This window comes from Mustela lutreola, chromosome 3 (assembly GCF_030435805.1).
Source record: "Mustela lutreola isolate mMusLut2 chromosome 3, mMusLut2.pri, whole genome shotgun sequence".
Taxonomy (NCBI): Eukaryota; Metazoa; Chordata; class Mammalia; order Carnivora; family Mustelidae; genus Mustela; species Mustela lutreola.
Genome location: NC_081292.1, coordinates 176,658,128 through 176,678,679, shown reverse-complemented (window position 1 = coordinate 176,678,679; position 20,552 = coordinate 176,658,128). Strand labels below are relative to the sequence as shown.

At 33.6% G+C, this 20,552-nt stretch overlaps 1 protein-coding gene across 3 annotated transcripts in view; it reads left to right on the top strand.

The window, feature by feature from the left end:
• NYAP2 (neuronal tyrosine-phosphorylated phosphoinositide-3-kinase adaptor 2) overlaps positions 1-17,621 on the top strand; it is a 255,425-nt gene extending 237,804 nt beyond the window's left edge. For all 3 annotated transcript variants that reach the window (XM_059167879.1, XM_059167880.1, XM_059167881.1), the window contains one exon: positions 15,634-17,621. In XM_059167879.1, the coding sequence (XP_059023862.1) occupies positions 15,634-15,861 (228 nt within the window). In that variant the 3' untranslated portion in view covers positions 15,862-17,621. The remainder of the gene's footprint in view (positions 1-15,633) is intronic.
• The last annotated feature ends 2,931 nt before the right edge of the window (positions 17,622-20,552 follow it).

Sequence of the window (20,552 nt, the reverse complement as noted above, 5' to 3'; positions counted from 1 at the left end):
CTTTTGCTAAATAAAACAAATATTTACTGAGATGTGATTCTCCCTAATTTATCTGTGGTCAAGTTCGTACGCACTATTAAAAGCCAATATTTTGTAATGAAATTAAATTAATGCTAATGTAAGCGATTAAGAGAATATACTTAGAGAAAAACATCAATACACTTCTTGTAATTGAATTTTATCTTGTAATACTGTTTTCTCCTTAAGGGAATGTTTCTTTAAGGCATTCTACTTATAAACTTCTTGCTCATTTAAAAACATAAATTAATTCTGAAACCTGCTTGGAGGGTTTTTTTTTTCCTTTATTACAAACAATTAGCTTAATCAATTAACAGTTGAAATTTTATCTGTAGTCATTATTAGGTTTAATTGCTGAGAAATATGTTGTGTCTTTTTAATTGGAGAAAATGTATCACAATTTTTCTATGGCCTTTTTTCTTTCCAAGAGCAAAGAGTTTTGTAGGTATAAAATAGTAAAAAGCCAAATCAAGAATAATATATATTTTTAGCTAATATTTTACATATTTTATATTATTTTAAATATATAATATTTACATATTATGATTTACATTAATTGTATATTATCTAACATTATAACCCTGTTACTAATTATTATTATATTATATTGTATTGCATTATATGTTTTTTAAGAATATACATGGTCCTCCCTATGGACATAGATGTAATATTTTTTATATGTAACCTAAATCAACTTTTCTCTGAAAAACCTCATCTTGGATTTTGATATATGAATGTCATATATCACATCATGTATCATTTATGTTTAGATTAGGTGTTCTTCAGTACTTTCTACACATTTTAAAACAGCAACACTTTAATTTCAGACATTTGAGAATTAAACAACAAATCAATTCTTTCTCATATAATATTATCATTATTTTTCAGTCATTGAGTTTTTCTGTATCCTTGCACAGGAGAATCCAGTATTACATATATAGATATGCTGTGTATACATGTGTAAAGATGCAGACACCATGTCACTCACATCTAGATGGATGGTGTGTTTTTTGGATAGATAAGTTTCCACTGTATGTTTGACAAGTCTTTCACCAGAACACATGTGCTAAATTACATACAATTGCAAATTTGCATTTTGTATTTCTTCATAAGAGATACAAAGTTAACACCCAATTTTGACAAGTCACTTGTATTTAGTTGTGACCCATTTACAGTGTTTAAAACCTTCACTTTTCTTGATAGTGAATTTTTATTCTCTAAGCTTCTGCTACAGCAAGGGATTTGTGAAATGATGGTTTCATGCAATTAGCATCTTCTTTCTTGGTAGTATGAAAAACATCCCTGGCCTTTTTCCTTTATGCAGACTTTTACTTGAGCTTTTTCTCCTACTGCAACTCATTGAATCAGCTAACATTTGTCCAGCTCAGTCAGGAGACACCATATCTCACCATGTTTGTGAATATACTTGGAGAAGCATAAGTATGTGTGAAGGATGACTACATTGCTTGCCGCCATGGAAGTGAGGAAAATGATGTTTATTGAAATGAATTTCAGTTGTGGTTGATGAGGTAACAAGAAAAATATCTTCAGACAGAAGGACTTCAGTGACGTAGTGTCCAGAGCACAGAATATATGCTTGGTACACAATTATATGGAAGTACTACCAGTGAGTGAGTGAGTTCTACCGTTTGGAAGTGAGATGAGATAGAGCTATTTTTCTTCGGCAAGAGAGAAATCGTCATTCTTCTTGTTATTGAAATTGCTTATTCAGCACTGGGACACATCTCCTGTCAGGACGCCCCATCCATTAAACATATTAGTAATTGTGTCTTTAAGATAGGAAGTTAAAAGCGAGGTAAAGTGAAGAGCAGAGAAAAAAATACCTTTGCAGTCAAGCCCCGAGATGTTCAAGACAATCAAGTGAAAATATTACAAACCTTTCTGAGTGTATTCTTGTGAGTTAGAGGCAAGGAACCTGCCCCATAAATAGAGGGTCTGACCCAGGGAGGGAGATTGTAGTGTTCTGCTCTATTGTTAATTTCCTTTCACACCCAGTGTGGAATCTGTCTCCATCAGCTGCTAAGTAGTCTTTAACCTCTTCTGAACTTGATTTTCTCATCCAGAAAATGGTGATCACAGGGTTATTGTATGGCCAGAGTGAAATGAAGCAGGTGAGTGTTCACATGACAGGAACTGGTTATTGTGCTCACGATTTTAGTAACGATGATGGGAAGGTGCTGGTGATGACAGTAATGGCAGATGTAACAAATAATGAAGTCACAGTTTCAACTCTCCACTAAAATTTTGATAGTTTATAAATCCTCTAATCTTTTCATCTTTCAGCAACAAGCTTTACCACCTTTATGTAACCCAGTGCACTTTCCAATGTCATTAACTATATGAAGTGAAAGTACCGTAATAACTGTGTGTGTGTGTGTGTGTGTGTGTGTCTGTGTCTGTGCATGTGCATGGTGTCCAGTTTGGGCCACATTAATCATAATTAGCTGTAAGATAATATAGTGTAATGATAAAGGCATAAGCTTTAACATTTGGTGTATTTAAGTTTTGAATTCCAATTCCAGTTCTGCCTTCTATTGGGAATATGATGTCGTAGATACTAGTTAACCTCTCCAAGCCTCAATTTATCATTTAAAAAATAGCAATAGAACATGCTTATAGAATTATTTAGCTTTAACGGAATTAATATATGCTAAGTGCTCACAGAGTGCCTGGAACATGATTTATACACAATCAGTCACAGTTGTTACTTATCACATTACTGGTGTTATGATTGTTCCTTAGACTGTGACAGTGCTTCACTGCAAAGTCACTCGATCAAAGGTGAATATAACCTCCTCACTTATTTTAGAAACTTTTAAAAATCATTCAAGAATGTTTTGGTATTCCTTGAGATCAATCAATAATCTCAATATGAGATTTTATTAGCTGTAGACCATCATTTTCTCTTCAGTGATATTACTGACACTTAAATTTCTTCAGGAAAACCTTTAGAATTATATTTTTTGGACAACATGATAACCAGGAGATCTCTGAAAATTTTTGATAATTTAATCATAGATGTGAGATATATACATATATACACATATATATACAAATACATATATACACTAAGTATGGTATATACTTTTATATACACATGCTTACATATGCTCATGAATATATATGAAATGTGTAAGTATATATTATGTGTGTATGTGTATTTGCTTATGATAGACTTCTAAACAGTCTTCAAAACAGATTTTTATTTTCTTTTAATGAAATATATAATGATTCTTTTGAACATAATTGTTAAATATTTTCCTAAGTGAAACACTAAGGATGACTGTTACAATAAATTGCAAACTGGAAGACAACATTTGTCCAAAATATGCATCATTTGAAGCTGGAAAATGAAACAGCATTTTTTTTATGCAAACAATGGAAGAGAGGTGTATCTGAGTACATATATAGATTAATGCTTCAAGAAGATAATGGTTACGCCAGGGCAATTTCAAGATGGGAAGCAAAATTTTTCACTTAGACATCATTTTCATTAAAGGAGAACTGATACACATGATTCAAATGATTCAACACCAGCTAACCCCTCATAAAATGAGATTATAGTACAGAATTACTTCTAGAATTTGAAATGTGACTCAACCATGATGATTAACAAACAGTGCTTGAAAGCTGTTGAAATATGTGAAATAAATAAAAGTAGATTCTTACCTCGTGGAGAATTAAGAAGTAAAATCTGTCCTTTCAGTGTTTTACCTTCTGTCTCATTTTTCATATTAAATATATTTTCCCTTCCTAAGCAACATATTTTCAGTGATGAGGAAAAGTACAAACAAATAAAGTTAAAGATGATTTAAACAGTTTGCAAGCCATAAACATTGAAAAATATAAATATGTTTATCAATTATTAAAAAGGCAGGGACTTTAAAGAATAGAAAATGGAGGCATTTAAAAAAAATTGATTTGACTATGTGAAAATTAGGAACATCTGTCTGGAATAACATAAATGTCTATAAAGTGCCAAACATTGGAAATTATTGTGATAAATAAAATATAAATACCCCCAATTTATTTAAAAAGTATAAGTTAGTAGGTAAAACTACCACCTCATTAGGGGAAAAAAAAAAGAATAAACTCATACTAAATCAACTGTTCTGTTATTAAACATTTTAGAAACACTCAAGCCTATTCAACTCACTATTAATACAAGTAAATATAGAAATCAGAGGGTTTTTCTAGACATATCATTTATAGGTTTTTTTTAAGATTTTATTTATTTATTAGACAGAGATCACAAGTAGGCAGAGAGGCAGGCACATCGAGAGAGGACGAAGCAGGCCCCCCATTGAGCAGATAGCCCAATGTGGGGCTCGATCCCAGGACCCTGGGGTCATGACCTGAGCTGAAGACAGAGGCTTTAACCCACTGTGCCTCCCAGGTGCCCCTCATTTATAGGATTTTTGTTTGTTTGCTTGCTTGTGTCTGCTGGTAACACAACCAGTGCTAACACGATATGAATTCCACACTGCTTATGGGAAGAGACAATGGTTTAACTTTTCTGGAAGATAAATAAGGTTTCATCAAAAGTCTACATCAAAAGCCTTAAAATGCTCGATTCTTGACTTGTATTACTGTGTGAGTGGATTTCTGAAGGAAAAAGGCATAAAGTATTGAGATATTACAGCATTTAAAAAATGAAACCCAACCAAATGTGAGCAATTATACAATGGCAAAGTAGAAAGTATTCATAATGAAGAATCTGTTTTTATTATCATGTCTTAGAAAAAGTGTTTAAGACTGTAACTATAACAATAAAGAAAATGCAAGGATATAAAATTTTATATGGCATAATCATAAGTTAAAAAATAATTTGTATATATAGGTACATACACAATGATTACATATATACATAAGTTTTAATTATGTATATATGATTTATATATAAAGAAATACACTGCACTTTTTGTGTGGTGGTTTCACAGTTGATTTTTTGCCTATTATATTATTATATTTCATATTTTATAAAATAGACAAATTATTTTTATAATCAGAAAAAAGTGAAAACATCTGCTCAGACTAGTCACTCTGAAGTTGCATTTCAAAGAAACTTTAACTATTAAGACATTGCGGGATTTCATTGAGGATACTGACTTGGGGTTCTAGGATCAGAAACAATAATATAAAAAGGATTTCTGTTTTCAAGGATTTCAGAATCTATACAAAACTCATAATCAATACAATATTCATGGCATGGTGTGAGAGACATGCTGAGTTAAGGAAGAAAGGAAGGAAGGAAGGAAGGAAAAGAATGCTATGCCAGCAATAAGCAAGCATGGCTGTCAGAATTCAGAGAGAACTTCAGAATAGATTCTTGGAGCATTTAGCTGGACTTTAAAAGCATAAGTGGAATTTCCCCTGAAAGACAAGACTTCTAGGAGGAGGAGCATTCCAGAATAGGAAAATAGCTTGACTTAAAGAATGGAAGCAAGTAATGTGCCTATGGTGGGTGATTATGATAACCTGATATGACAGGAGTATGAAGTAAACAGTGGGGTAAAATAATTAGCCAGAAAAGACCATGTTGAAGTTCACTGTGATGGATCTGGAGCATAAATTCTTTTCTGCAAGAAATGGGGAGCCATTGAATACCATGGTTTTATGGGGGCTTCACAACAAGCACTTGGGCAGAGTGTGGCTGGTGGATTACAAGTGGAACATTAGAGGCCATCTCAGCAGTCCAGGAACCGAACCAAGAACATGACACTGCAAATATAAAGGTAGATGACAGATTTGAGAAACATTTGTGAAGGAGAATTAAATGCTTTTTTGGACCATTTGAATGCAGTTGCCTGAGACCCACTTTACCCAGAACCTAGAGTCAGAATCTCAGGGGATGGTGACTAAGAATGTGCATTTTAATAAGCTCCCAAGGGATGTTAAGTGCGTGTTGAGTTTTAGGGATCGTGGGTGTATCACTTAACTTGAACCAAAGGCTCAAGGATTCTGAGACCCCGCATTTCAAAGGATATAAATCCTTGAGACCCCAAAGATTCAGACCTCAGAGTCTGAGAGAGATGCTCTCACCTTTAGAATATCCAGGGTGTGGCTCACATGGAATCCAGGGCTGAATATGAGGTCCGATGCTTCCTAAGGTTCAAAAATTGTAGGAAGTATTTTTTTGACCTTGTACATTCAGGATATTGCTGAATTCAACTGAACCAATGTGGAATAAAATCATTCATTAAGTCAAAAATTTCCAAAGCTCCTTTCCTGAAAGCACTCAGAGAACATCATCCTTCTAGTCATCTGCTTGTTCATTCATCCATCATATGAGCACTTATTACATACGTCCATCGTACTGATGGTAAAGAGCATGAGGATTAACAACAGAGCTCCTGTCTTCAAAGAACTCACAGTCTACTGGGGGTAGAGGAGCTTGTAGATACATAAATTTTAAAGATTTATTTATTTATTTGAGAGAGAGAGAGAAAGTGGGGGAGGAGGGGCAGTGAGAGGGAGAGAAACAGACTCCCTGCTGAGCATGGAGCCCAACGCAGGCTAGATGCCATGAGCCTGAGATCATGACCTAAACTGAAATCAAAAGTTGGAGATTTAACTGACTGAGCCACCCTGGTGCACCAGGAGCTTATATTTTTGTGTCCACACTGTAATAGATGCTAAGTTATTACCTGAATTCCTCCCAACAAACTTGAGGTCTTATTATTTTCATTTCCCATATACAAAAAATAAGGTCTCAGGAAGGTACAGTGACTTGTCCCACATCTCACAACAAATAAGTGGTAAAACCATGTCTTGTTATCCATTTCATCTGTCTTAAACTGTCTCTTAAGAAAATAGGAAATCAAACACACACAAAAATAGAACTGTTATTATTTGAAAAAGAGGCAGAGTATATAAGAAGAGATTGGGATCAGTTACACTTGTCACTGTGCAGCACAGTAGTTAAAATCAACTTCTGTCCTTGGATATGACCTGTGATTTGGTCTTGATTAAAGGACATCACTATAAAACTGAAGAGTTGGTTGTTGTCCTCATTTTGCAGGCAGAGAAAATGAGCAATCCACAGTAACTCAAAGCTCTATTTTATCTTTAAAGCCAAGCAACTATAGGACTTATTAACTTACAATTTTCAAATCTTTTTGATTACTGAATTTTACATAATTGCTCGTGCAGGCAAAGCACTAATATGTAAAAACAAATAGCTTCTATGGCTTGAAATACCAAAATGTGATGTTTTTCATATGCCTAGTAGCTGATCAGAGATTATAAATGAAGAGGGATTTTTAAATCTAGGAAAAGAAGGTGGGGTTAATATATTCGCATAATATTGCATTCAAAAGCAGCTCTGAAATCAAGATGTCACTCTCATTTATCAATATGTTCATATTTTAAAGTGGAATTTAGGCATGAAAAATAAAGTCTACAGTTCCAGTACATGCCTCAGGTGTTAACTTGTCTAATAATTCTTTCATAAAGCATAGGTTCTGAGTCAACATTTTTGATGAATGAGAGAGGAGTACAAGAGAATCATTTAAAAATCACCCAATCACTGTATCAGAATTAAAGATGGGGAAAAAATATATAGGCAAAAAACTATCAAAAAAGCTCAAGGTATACCAAAGATGCTACTGTTTCAAATAATATGATTTAAATATAATGTGAAAAATATTTAATTCCCATAATATCTCAGGCAAGAAAACAAAATAGCTAACTTGGGCAATACCGCCAAAGTGAAATTGAAAGCCTTGGGATCAAATCCAGGCCCATAAAATTGTAAAATGTCCACTGTTTTAGTATTGCATACTTATATTATATTTTGTATTGCATATTTAGATTCTCCATTTTTTTGATATGGCACTCATATTACATCTTTTTTTAGGAATAGCACACTTTTTTTCTTTGGTATTGTGCACTTATTTTACCTATTTTTGGGTACTGCATACTTTGTTTTTTGCTTGTTTTTTGGTATTGCATGCTTATATTTTCTGTTCAAATGGCTTCACTTTGGCTTTCATAAAAGAAAGGAAAAAAATCAATTATTGAAGAATCATCTTCCTGACCTTGAATTTACACTTTTCACAGGTGAATGAATGGTGCTTATGAGTAATTATAAGGCCAAATAGATTGACTGTACTATGATGTTAGGTCACCTCTGTATGCTTTCAAAATGTCAACTATTTTATAATAGATACATAGAACAAAACTTTTTAATTCAAAGAAAAACACAGGGTTACCTAAGTGGCTCAGTCTGTTCAGGGTCCAGCTCTTGATTTTGACTCAGGTCCTGATCTTAGGGTTTTGGGATCAATCTCCACCTCAGATTTCATGCTCAGTGGGGAGTCTGCTTGTCCCTCTCCCTCTACTCCTCCCTTCAATCATGCTCATTCTCAATCTCTCTCTCAAATAAATAAGTAAATAAATAATCTTAAAAAAATAAAAAGAAAAAGACATTTATCTGGCAAATGAAAATAATAAGACCTTAAGTTTGTTGGGAGGAATGCAGGTAATAACTTGGCATCTATTACAAAGTGGACACAATATTTTTCTGTGTAAGAATCAAATAACATGGATTCTATCACTCGTTATTTGATAAATAATAAAGCAACTTTATTAGGGAATTTTCTAACAAGTGAAGGTGATTAGAATCCTTTCATCTCTATGTTATGTCACTTTCAGAAGGTTTATTGAGAACCTATGTTGTGTCTATATTATGTAAAGCCAAATACTTCTTCCCAAAATATATTTGGAGAAGACAAAAACAAATATAATTCACTAGAATTATTTTTTTAGGGTTCTCAAAACAACTTTTAAATTGAAGTCAAATCCCTACAATAACACATCATAGACAAGCAAATGACTCTTCAAGGCTATTAAAACAAGGGGCTGACCTTACATTAAATCTCTTACACCAGAATTTACACCAGATAATCCACTTTATTTAATTCCAACATTCTTTTTATTCCTTCTAATGATGAAATTGTAAAATGTGTAGTTGACGTAATCAAATAATTCCTCTAAACTAATTGTCAGAGCTGATTTCAAATCTAATGGTCCAAACTTGATATGAAAAATTTGTGAGTATGTATGAATCAAAGCTCTTGGCTTGTCTTTAGCCCTTTTTATAGCAAAAATATTAATATTATCCTTTTTGGTCTTCTATTAGACAGTCATAAAATATACATAATTCAAGGGTTAATTGGCCATTTACATAGCTGACTAGCAAACTTTTTCTATATGGGGGCAGACAGTAAATATTTTAGGCTTTATGGGATGTGTGATTTCTGTCCCAGCTATGAAATTCTACAACATGAAAGCAGTCATAGACAATAGGTCCATAAATAGCCATGTCTGTGTGATACTTAAACTTTGTATACACTGACATTTGAATTTCATACAGTTTTCATGTATCACAAAATAGTCTTTTTTTTTTTCCAGCTACTTAAAAATGTAAAACAAAAATTGTTGCTTGTGGGCTATACAAAAACAGGCAGTAGGTTGTATTTGGGAAGTGGGTTGTTATTTTGCCAACTCCTGTCCTTATGTATGTTTTGTTACTATAGTATCAATCTCTTTGCCCATTACATGGGAGAAGAAAAACAGTTTCAATGTTAGTTTCACTAACACCTCTGGATGACCTCGTGACACCTGAGGTTGGGGACTCTACAGATAAATGCAGGGAACTCACTATCTCTCATAATTCCTGAAGAATTAGCTTTCCTTTCTCGAATCTCACCAGCCAGCTTTCATGCTTACTCTTCATTGTTTCCCCACTCATCCTATGAAGGCTCTCCTGGAGAAATATTTTACAGGGTAAAGAGAAAATTCAAGGAAATTTGGTGACTCTGGAAATGATTTCTCATAATGTGGGTTATAGGGTGGAGAAATTTCACAGAGAGAGAGCAGCATGGAATTGATTTTGCCCCCACCACAGGACCATCTGAAAATTAGTATTGGGGTCCAGTCTATTGTTTAAGAAATCAAATTTTATTCACAAGAGCTAAATTTAATTCTGAGGCCAACAAGGCACTTGCTCAGCATTGCTTCATCCCCTAAGTCTTTGGTAAATTATTATTATTTTTTTACATGCTAACTCATGAGGCACAAAAATCAAATGGATAGAGATATGACTGCTTGTATCAATTTTATTCTGGTATTTTTTTTTTAGTGTTGAAATGCTAGTGTTGAAGTGCTTATTTTAGGATATTTTTATCTCTTTATGGTTTACTTATTTTGGCAATTAAATATTTTAAAAAATTATATGGAGATATATTACTGAACAGTATTATCATTCTTTTGTTCTTTGGATAAAATATACTCAGTATCAGGAAGTCCTTAGTTTATTTCCTAGAGAAAGTAATGATTGAAGTACCTTAAACTCTCCTTGACATTTATGTTATTCTTCATGTATTAAAGAATTAGTAATTAAGATTATTAGCAGTGTCTCGGGCTTCACAGTATCCCAGTCCATTTGCGAAATTTATTTAGTTCACTGCCTTCTATAACCATGCGAAGTAAGACATAGGTAGCAATACCCATCACATATACAGAGTATATAAAATACACATAAAATATATATGAAGTAATATGCATAATATATACTATGTGTATATGAATTATGTACCAATATATACACAACGTATAGAGGAAGTGCATATGAGTTCAAAGACATCCATGACTTTTCAATGTCATGTAATAATGAAGATCCCAACCAAGTCCTTGAACTCTTTCTATTGTACCATGTTACTTCCATCTAAAGAGTGAAAGGTAAGTTACAATTAGCATTTGGAAAGACTGTGGTCTTTTTTGGTGATTTTTTAAAATATATTTTTTGAACTTCAGAATAGTTTTAACTTTACAGAAAGGTTGCAAAGAATGCACAACCTGTCTACCTTGTATACCCCACACCAAGTCTCCCCTTTTGTTCATATCTTACATTGTTGTGGTGCATTTGTCGCAACCAGTGAGTCAATATTGAGACAGTATTTTTAAAGCCCATTTGTTATTTGGATTTTCTTAGTTTTTAATCCATCAGTCAGTTTCAGGATCCCTTCCGGGATACCACATTAGTCCATTTCAGTTATCATGTCTCATTTACTTCACTAGATGGTGATCGTTTCTCAGCCTTTCCTTATTTTGGATGATCTCAGCAGTTTTGAGGATTTCTGGACTGGTGTTTTGTAAAATATTCCTCAATTTGGGTTTGTGTGGTGTTTTTCTCATGGTTACTTTGAGATTATGGGTTTGGGGGAGGAGGAACACAGAGGCAGTGTGCCTTTCTCATCATATATTATTCAGGATCCTTAGAATCGACATCACTTATCACCGTTGATCACTTGGTGTGGTGTCTGCAGTGTTTGCCTGTCTATCCACTGTTAAGTTACTCTCCTCCCCCGACTCCCTTTCCATACTGTATGTACTCTCTGGAAAGAAGTCACTGTGTGTAGCCTGCACGTAAAGAATGGGATTTTATGTTTTTCCTCCTTGAGGAAGAGCTTCACTTGATTTTATCAACATCAACTTTTAGCTAAGAATATTACCTTTGCTGAATCATGTTAATATGAAAATCTTGTCCAACAGATGTAACTGTATTCATATCAGTTGAGCAATTGTCTTACAATTATCTCCCAATGCATGCTTATAATAAATCAAATTCCAGAATTATTTTAACTCCAGGGTGAGGTGAAATGGAATTTTATAGCTAAATTTCAAAAAGCTTTGAAGAATTTGGTGATAAAACAAAACAAAACAAAAACACTGCAAAGTCATGAAATATTTTATGGATAGTGTTCTTAACACGCTTCATATAATTGCTTAATATCCTATTTGTTATGTACAAACTAATAAATTGAAGCACATCCTACTGTCAGAGTGAAATGTGATTTTTAGACTTGGTTTAGGGAGAGAGATTCTGCCATGTAAATGGCCATAGTGGGTAATGTTGGAGATTAATTCTGGGAATTAAAAAGAGCATGCGCCCTCCAGAAAGAAATATTGAAAACCACAGGCTATATAAAAGTAAACACGGGAAGTAGATTTGTCTTCCCCAAAATGAATCACATTCAAAATACATTTATCTCATCTTAATATAGTAATAACTTTCTTGGGTATCTCAAATGAGAAAAGAATGTTCCATAACAGTTTAATGTGAGATGATTCTATAGCACTCTTCAACAGATTTATTAAAATATTGAAATTTTTAAAATCTTGAATTGGCTGTTTTCTAATAACCTGTATTTAAATTGTCTTGGAATGTCTAGCTGTCATTCATGTATTGACCAATGTTTTCTCACAGAATTTGTATTGACCACCAAAAGAAAATAGTTTAATTTATAGCATTTTTGTAAAAAGGGGTTGATTTTCTTCTATTAATATTTTAAACCATTATATCAATCAAGTGGACATTTAACTACTTTAAAATAAAAATGTAAAGAATATGGAAATCATACTTTATAACTTTTTATTCTTAAACTTTTATTTTTTAGATTTTCTTAAAGAATAGATTATTCTTAAATTGATACACTTATATAGTGCAAACTTCTAATTGAAAGGAAATACACATTTACAATAATGCAGTTATACATATCTGAACTGTAATGACTACTATGAAATATATTGGAGATATTGTTGTTAGAGCAATCTAGGAGAAGTATTATTTTACAGTGACATGTATTGATTCTCACTCTTAAATATTAAAGAAAATTAAGTAACAAATGATTTTAGGTTTGTGTGGAAAAGCAAATACAATGCAAATATCAAAGTGGTGCTGTAAATATCTGAAAGAAGCCTGGAGGTTTTACAGTTTTGTTGGAATGTGTAAACTCCAGCGAGATTTTACTAAGAAGAAAATGATCTGGTGAGCTTTCTAAGAGTTAACAAGAGCTGTTCAATGATGGTGGCTTCTATTCATTCATAAAACTTTTATCGAGAGCTTAATGACTCTGTTCTGCATGTTGGGGCTGCTGATGGATAAAATTTGGGGCCTTCCCTCTGGGAATTCTATGTCATAAATCCATTTTAAGAGTTTATAGTTACTTAATAAATTTTGCTTGTATTTCCACCAAAATAGACTTACTGTATTTTTATTGCATGGATTATCAAGTTATAAAATACTAGAAATCCTTTGAAAAACTTCTGAGCCACTTTGGCAATGTTTTGTTGGGACAAAAGCCTATCAGTTGGAAGAATTTAACAAATATCTAAATACCATTTAAAAAGAAAACACCCATGGCCATAAAACAAAGCTCGTTTTGTTTTGTTTTGTTTTTCAAGGAACTTCACATCAAGTTAGACATATACAAGATATTAATCTAAGAATGCCATCTTCTGGATTCCCCAAGTCCAAGCCACTGATTTGGGTTTATTTGATACACACTATTTATTCTCTCAAAAAGCCATAAATATATTTGCATTTCTTGAGTAGCATCTGGAAATGGTAGTAACTATGACAATAATTATTATTATTATTTCTAGATAATGATCAGGAGATGTAGTAGAAAGAATATTCACTTTGGAATCGAACAGATCTGGGTTTGATAGAGGTCTCTATTATAAGCTGTGACCTTGATCTAGTTTCTGCTTTCACACTTGTACTGTATAGATAAATCTAAGCTTTCAAGGTGGCTAGGAGGACTTAATATAACATATACAGAGCTTTTTGAACATGTGTGACAGAAAGCAGGTATGGAAATCTTCTAGGTATTTGTCAGTATTATAATAATAATGGTTGGGCAGTGGTTCAGTGTTTTGAAAAATGACTTCATTATCCAATTTAATCCTTCTACCAACTTCTAAAGTTGAGATATTACCAATTCAGTTATTCACATAAAGAAACCACAAAGTGCAGTGACTGGGAGAAATCTGACACATCCAGGCTTTGAATTCTTTTCTTCTAGCTCTAGATCCTGCCCACTCCATAATGGATTAGGAATCATGAGAATTTCAGTCTTGCCCTGATCATGCCAGAAACTTACCTGCCTGGCTTTAGGCAACATATGTAATTTCTTGAAGTTTTAGCTTCTTCATCTGTATATTGAGGGTGTTGGACTTATTTATCTTCTCAATCCTTTCTACTTCTACATATACATATACACGGAAAGTCAGTATGGAGTAGTTGTTAAAAGTATAACATTAGAGATGAATTCTTGGGATCCAATCCCAACTTTGCCCTTTGCTGGCTCTGTAAGCTTAAACGAGCTGCTAAATCTCTCTAAATCTCATTTTACTCATCATTATGGGTTAATAAATAGCTCTTTTTTTCATATTTTTTTTAAATTTTTTATTTTTTATAAACATATATTTTTATCCCCAGGGGTACAGGTCTGTGAATAAATAGCTCTTATTTCAGAACGTCATTATTGTGAGGAATGAATGAATTAAACTATGTAAATGTATTAGAATGGGATCTGGTATAGAGTAAATGTAACATAAGTATTTGCTCTGATTTTTTAAATTTTTAAAAAAGATTTTATTTATTTGCCAGAAAGAGAGACAGCGAGAGAGGGACTACAAGCAGATGGAGTGGGAGAGGGAGAAGCAGGCTTCCTGCCGAGCAGGGACCCTGATGTCGGGCTGGATCCCAGGACCCTGGGATCACGACCAAAGCTGGAGGCAGACGTTTAATGACTGAGCCACCCAGGCGCCCCTTTGCTCTGATTTTATACTAAAATTGTATCATCTTATTCAGTGACTCCGAGCTATTTTAATTCTTAAAGTCAAAGAGTAGATTTGCTTAGACAATTAAGGAGAAGCTTCCTCAGGCTGGGTTTGTGGCCCAATCATATTGCTGTCCTTGTGTGACAAACTGAACTCAGTTGCTCTAGTCTAAAGAATGGTTATTAGGGGACATGACCACATATACCTGGGACCAGCATTGATCTGCCCAGAGATATATGTATGAGTGTCAATGTATTATCAGTTCTGAATCATCTTCTGGTACATAATTGACCTGAAGAATCTGTTTCTCTAACGTGCTAGAACTTATTGGGCTCTGGGTTCATATGATGGCCAAGGAGTCTAACTTGGACATTTGCTAAAGCATCAAAAAATATAGAAAAATTTCTTTGCAAAAAATTATTTAAACATTTAAATTCCAAGCATTAGATGTATTTTGGTAGAAGTCATTTTGGTAGAAGAATTATGAAATGTCTAAGTTCCATATGTTTTCTATAAACAAATGAAAGTTTTATTTCAAGAACAAAAACGGTCTTTAAATTTTTCAAACATACCACATTCATCTTAGCTATCACTGAAAAGCAGTTCCGATAACTAAATTTAGACACATTGGGACCTATGAGACAATGGAGTTGGCATAAAAGCAGTAGATAGATACTAGGCAAATTGCTTAAAAAAAAGAAAGGGTTATGTCAATATTGTGAGCTCCTAAAACATATTGGAAAAATATTTTTGCCCAAATAATTGTTTGATTATGTCACAAAGTTTACTTAAGTATTAAATTTATTTATAGTTCCCACACTTTAATTTTGCTTTGTAAGAATTACAAATACATAGAAACAGCTGACATTTCTTGAAATGACTTCTAGCACAGTGCAAAAAAAAAAAGAGAGATTGCTTTCATACCGTTTTTTGCTTCTGTATTCACTCTTTCTTTTTTGCTAGGTGGCATGCATGCAGTGGTTTCATGGAGACCATACAATGCTTGAGATGATTGAGAAAAAGCGTTGCTTGTGCAAGGAAATAAAAGCTAGACAGAAAACGGAAAAGGGGCTTTGCAAACAGGATAGCATGCCTATCCTGCCCAGCTGGAAGAAGAACGCTGGGGCAAAGAAGTACAGCCCCCCACCCTATTCTAAGCAGCAAACGGTGTTCTGGGATACTGCCATATGACTGCGTACAGGATGGCGGGAGCTCCACATCATTTTACATGAAGAGGGAGGTCGACTCAGTCATGCGATAAGTAGCTGTTACGTATCTTCTCTGTCGGAATGGAATGCCAGTGCTTCCCTGGAAAACCCATGGGAAGCTGTGCCTACTCAAGGCAAATTCTCGATAAAATGTATATTAATTGTATCCTTGCAATTAAGACACTTATTTATCCCGGATTATTTTGAATCCAAAAGATATTAAGATGTAAATATTTTACTAGTTTATGGGTGACTCCTGAAATAATACACATTATACGTATATAAATTACAGAAATATCAAGAGTTTTACTATATGATATAATTTCGGTATTAACTGGTTTGTTATCTCTTTTATATGTAATCCCTTGATGCCTTTATTATTAATTTTTGCATTTAAGATGTTATTTTTTTTTTCTGTTCACATTTGGCTTCTGTATGAGAACTCACAGCTATAAATCATGTTCAATCACATAATATATGATCTGGTGCTAGTAATGTAGAAGTCAAGTATCATATTCGTTAAGAACATCTGTTGTTTTCTAAGGTTTTAAGGATTTGATGGGAAATGGATGCAAATGTGATGCATAATTTGGATGTCCACGTTACATCAACACAAATATTTTTGCTACATTGGCTTTATAAGAATTTCTCTTCAATATTGTCTTGTTTATACCAAGCAATGGTTAGTCAGGCTCCAGAGAGAGTTGTTAGGATATATTTGGATATCTCAGAAGAAAAAAATTCCTTCAGAAATGACTTTCAGGACACCTGTCTTTGCATCATGGATCTAATTGGAGGAGACCAGGGTTCACTGTGACAATGGAAGTAACAAGGAATCGAAAGCTTAAATAGCACGACTGCTTTCAAGAAAGTGCGACCAGTGGCTTTATTGCCACTGCCATCACTATTTTTAAGTAACTTTTCACATGTATATTTGTTTCCCCTAGAAAATGAGAAATAAACATTCTGACAGATACGTTTACATATTTTAGTACACTAAGCAAAATTTAGGTCCATTAATGAATGAACATTTCTTAAGTTTTTCAAACTAGTTATCACCACATTTTTGGGTCGTAATCTTCTGTGCATGACCATCACATCCATTCTTACTGATTCTGACACCATGACCAAAGAATTATGACCACTTGTTTATTTTATTTTTGTTTCAAGGAAGAAACAGGAAATGCAGGGGATAGGGGATGGATGGGTGGCTTCGATTTTACGTGGTGGTAAAGTTTAAGTTAAACAAATTCCTATATATCTTTTAAGAATACCTTGCTAGTTGCATATAAATATTGCCACAGATGGATAAAAAGGAAACTATCTCATATATTTTGTATATTTAAATTACTATTTATGCTTCCTAAAATTGACAGTATGTGATTCTTCTTTAATAATCAATTTAGTATTATATTTCTGAGAGAAAAGGTATGTGTTCGAAGTTATTGTCATAGTGGTTTTTCTTGTAAGGGTTTTGACAGCAATAGTATAGTGCTGCTCAATAAAACCAAATATAAAGGAGTGAGGGGATTTTTGTAATCTATATTGCTAAAAACCTAGGGATACTTTATCAGTAATAGTTCCTTTCCAGCCTTTGAAATGTTATAAAATAATTTTTTAATCTTTTATAATCAATGTATATTTTGATGTCCAATCAGAATTCTGAAAGATTAAAGAAAAAGGGTAAGTGGGAGCATGTGTATCTGTTGTTTTTGCGTGAATGAGGACTCAGCAGGAGAACTGTATACATAAAACACTTACTGAGATTTTAGGCTTTGCTTGTATAACTAAGGTGGTTAAAAAAAAAAAAAAGAAGCAGAAGAAGAAGCAGGATGACAAATACAGGAAATCATGTAGAGATCTTAAGTCACTTAAATAAATCCTACTGTCATGTTTCACCAGTTAGAGATTATGTTTCAAACCCAACAATCAATGGAGTACCAATCTAAGAGTTTTGAAAATGTTTTAAGATAAAATCGGAATGGAAATAAAATGTGCTTAGGACCCAGGATGTTAGTCTGATTTAACTTCTTATGACCACATACACTCGATCCAGTAGATTGGGTGTAAGACATCAATTCTAGCATCTTTATGATGATCTGGGCATGTATATGTATGTTCAGGCTCAGTATGTTAATGATTGGATAATTCCTTTGAAATTTATATGTAGGTAACATATCCAAGTGTGTTTTTCAGACGCCAATCTTTTCCCGTATCTCTCTGAATGAGGCAGAAGATATTTTTTAATGCTGGCCACTTGTCAAGAAGGAAACAGAGGTACTGAAATGATTTGTGTTGGATTCAGTCATTCCCATTTGTTCTGCCAAACCCATGTTGCTGCCAGGTTTCATGCACTCTTTTTTTTCAAGCAAGTTATTTTCTGAGAAGGCAGCTTGTTTGAAACTCTGACCTTAGGCAACCGTTTCTGTTTAATTTCTTCAAATTTTCCTTCCAATGGGAAGTCACTGAAAGATCTGGGAAAGCATGCTCAGTGATGTTTGACTCAAGAACGTTTATTGGGTGCCTAACCCACTGTCCGTTTCGGCTTCGCCAACGTGGCAAGAACCATCCTATAATTCATTTTCTTTTGTGCCGTGTTTCTTTATATGGAGAGGAGGTCATTAGGATAGGAAGAAAAATCAGCTTATTCTCTGGTGGCAGTCAATCAGGACACGTCAGATGATAAAACATTCTGTTGACAGCCAGAACACTCTGGAAAGATAAAGCTCATAGTTTTTAGAGCAGTACCAAAGAACAAATGGTATTGTGGTGTGGTTATCAGGTGGGAAGAGCCCATACGTATGAGAAATGGTCTTTTCCCCACAGCTTTTATAGAAACAGAATTTTATCAGCTGTCAACAAGACACTTTTCTATGGGGAAAACTTCTTAGCACATAAGAGACAAATTTCTTTGGAATTAATGGGTGGGAGATCCTGCATTTCTGTTCAGTGCCAGAAGCCAGCATCTTCTGAGCTGTTATGGTAGGTCTTCATTTGAACACTGATGTCCCTTTCCCCGTATTCATCCCGTGGGAGCAAGTTTGGAGTGAGTGATCGATTTGTGTAAGTGAAGGTTAGTGACACCCATACAAAATATTTGGGAAAGTGAAGCAAAACAAAACCTTAAGAGGTCCACACTTGTTGTTTTAAAGAATATACACATTCCACTATCCAGAAATTGTCTGGATACTATAGATACAACTTCCCTAAGTGATACTGGGACTTCAGAAATGGGGGTTCCAATTCGTTTTCTCGAATGCTTCTAGAGACTAGAGAAACATTTTTCTTACTACACTCTAGCTTAGGCCTTGTTCTTACATATAATTTGATTTGACTCTGAGCAAGTTTAAGAATCAAGTCAATAAAACTAGAAAACCCTTTCAGATTAGTGTTTTAACTAACTATTTTAAATAAGACATCAAAACAATGCACATTAACAATGCAATTTTAATCACTTATATGTTAAGGTGAGTCACTTCCCCAAAATAGAAAAGGGCTTGTAAGCTAATTATGCTACCTATGAAATTAAAAAAAAAATTTTTTCTGTGATTTAAGCAGTAGGTAATCTGAGATGAGAGAGAGTTTACCCTTGCAAAGGAATAGAAGTACAATAGAATAACAAATCCCACTTCATTGTGCCCCAAATTTAAATAGAACTGAAGAAAAAGTGGTACCTATAATATTTGAGATGAACTCACTACATCTTCCTTCAATGGGAAAATAGCTAATTATAGAATGTGGACAATTTATTATTAACAGTTCATTGTTGAGAAACTTATCTAATAGTTGTTTTTAAAAATTCTGTGAAGCATTGGAATTAAATATTCTAAAAGATATGGTCCCTGCCTTCAAGGAGCTTAATTATGCAATCATTAAAATTTCAAAACAAAGCCAATTATTTCTAAGAAGTTATACAATATCACGTGTTTGACATCTCTTATGTGTTTTTATATATGGTATTCTCTCTTTTTTTCCAGATGAAGTGTACAGTCAAAATAAAATACTAAAACATATTAAAGTTAATGTCTAAGTATAAAATATGTTCATGTATAAGACTCTCTATGTACACGTAGGATATGTACTGCTGTTTATGTAACTCAGTAAAAGGATAACACGTTTGCCATGTTGGACTTGAACATTGTGGCTTGTTGTTTGGATTGATTTAAAACCCTTTGATATTTGGGTTAATTACATTGTAGCAAAATGTGTGTAACCTGAAAAAAATAATGTCTGATTACAATTCCCTTTAAATACTATAGTTTTGAATTTAAGGGGAAACACCTTTACAGAAAGTGTTGGATTTGTCTCAATCAAATATAGATGAAGATCTTTTTGAGGTGTTCAGTTGTTCCCAAATATGACTGGGTTGCCCACCCTAAATGCATCTACATTTACACGTGTGTACATCCACATACAGTATACATACTGTATATAGTATATATGAAAATGTTTAGTATGCACTTTTGTTTGGAACTCCTTGAGTTAACATTTATAGTGTAGCAATTGGTGTAAAGTGCACTGTGATTATAAAAAAAACAAAGCACAGTAAAGTCACAGGTCTTGTTATCTTGCACTAAAAATGTGTTTACGTATTTAGCAATTGTATGTTTACTTTCTTGCTCTTTTCAAGAAATTAAAACAAATAGCTATTGAAGAAATGATATAAAATCATAT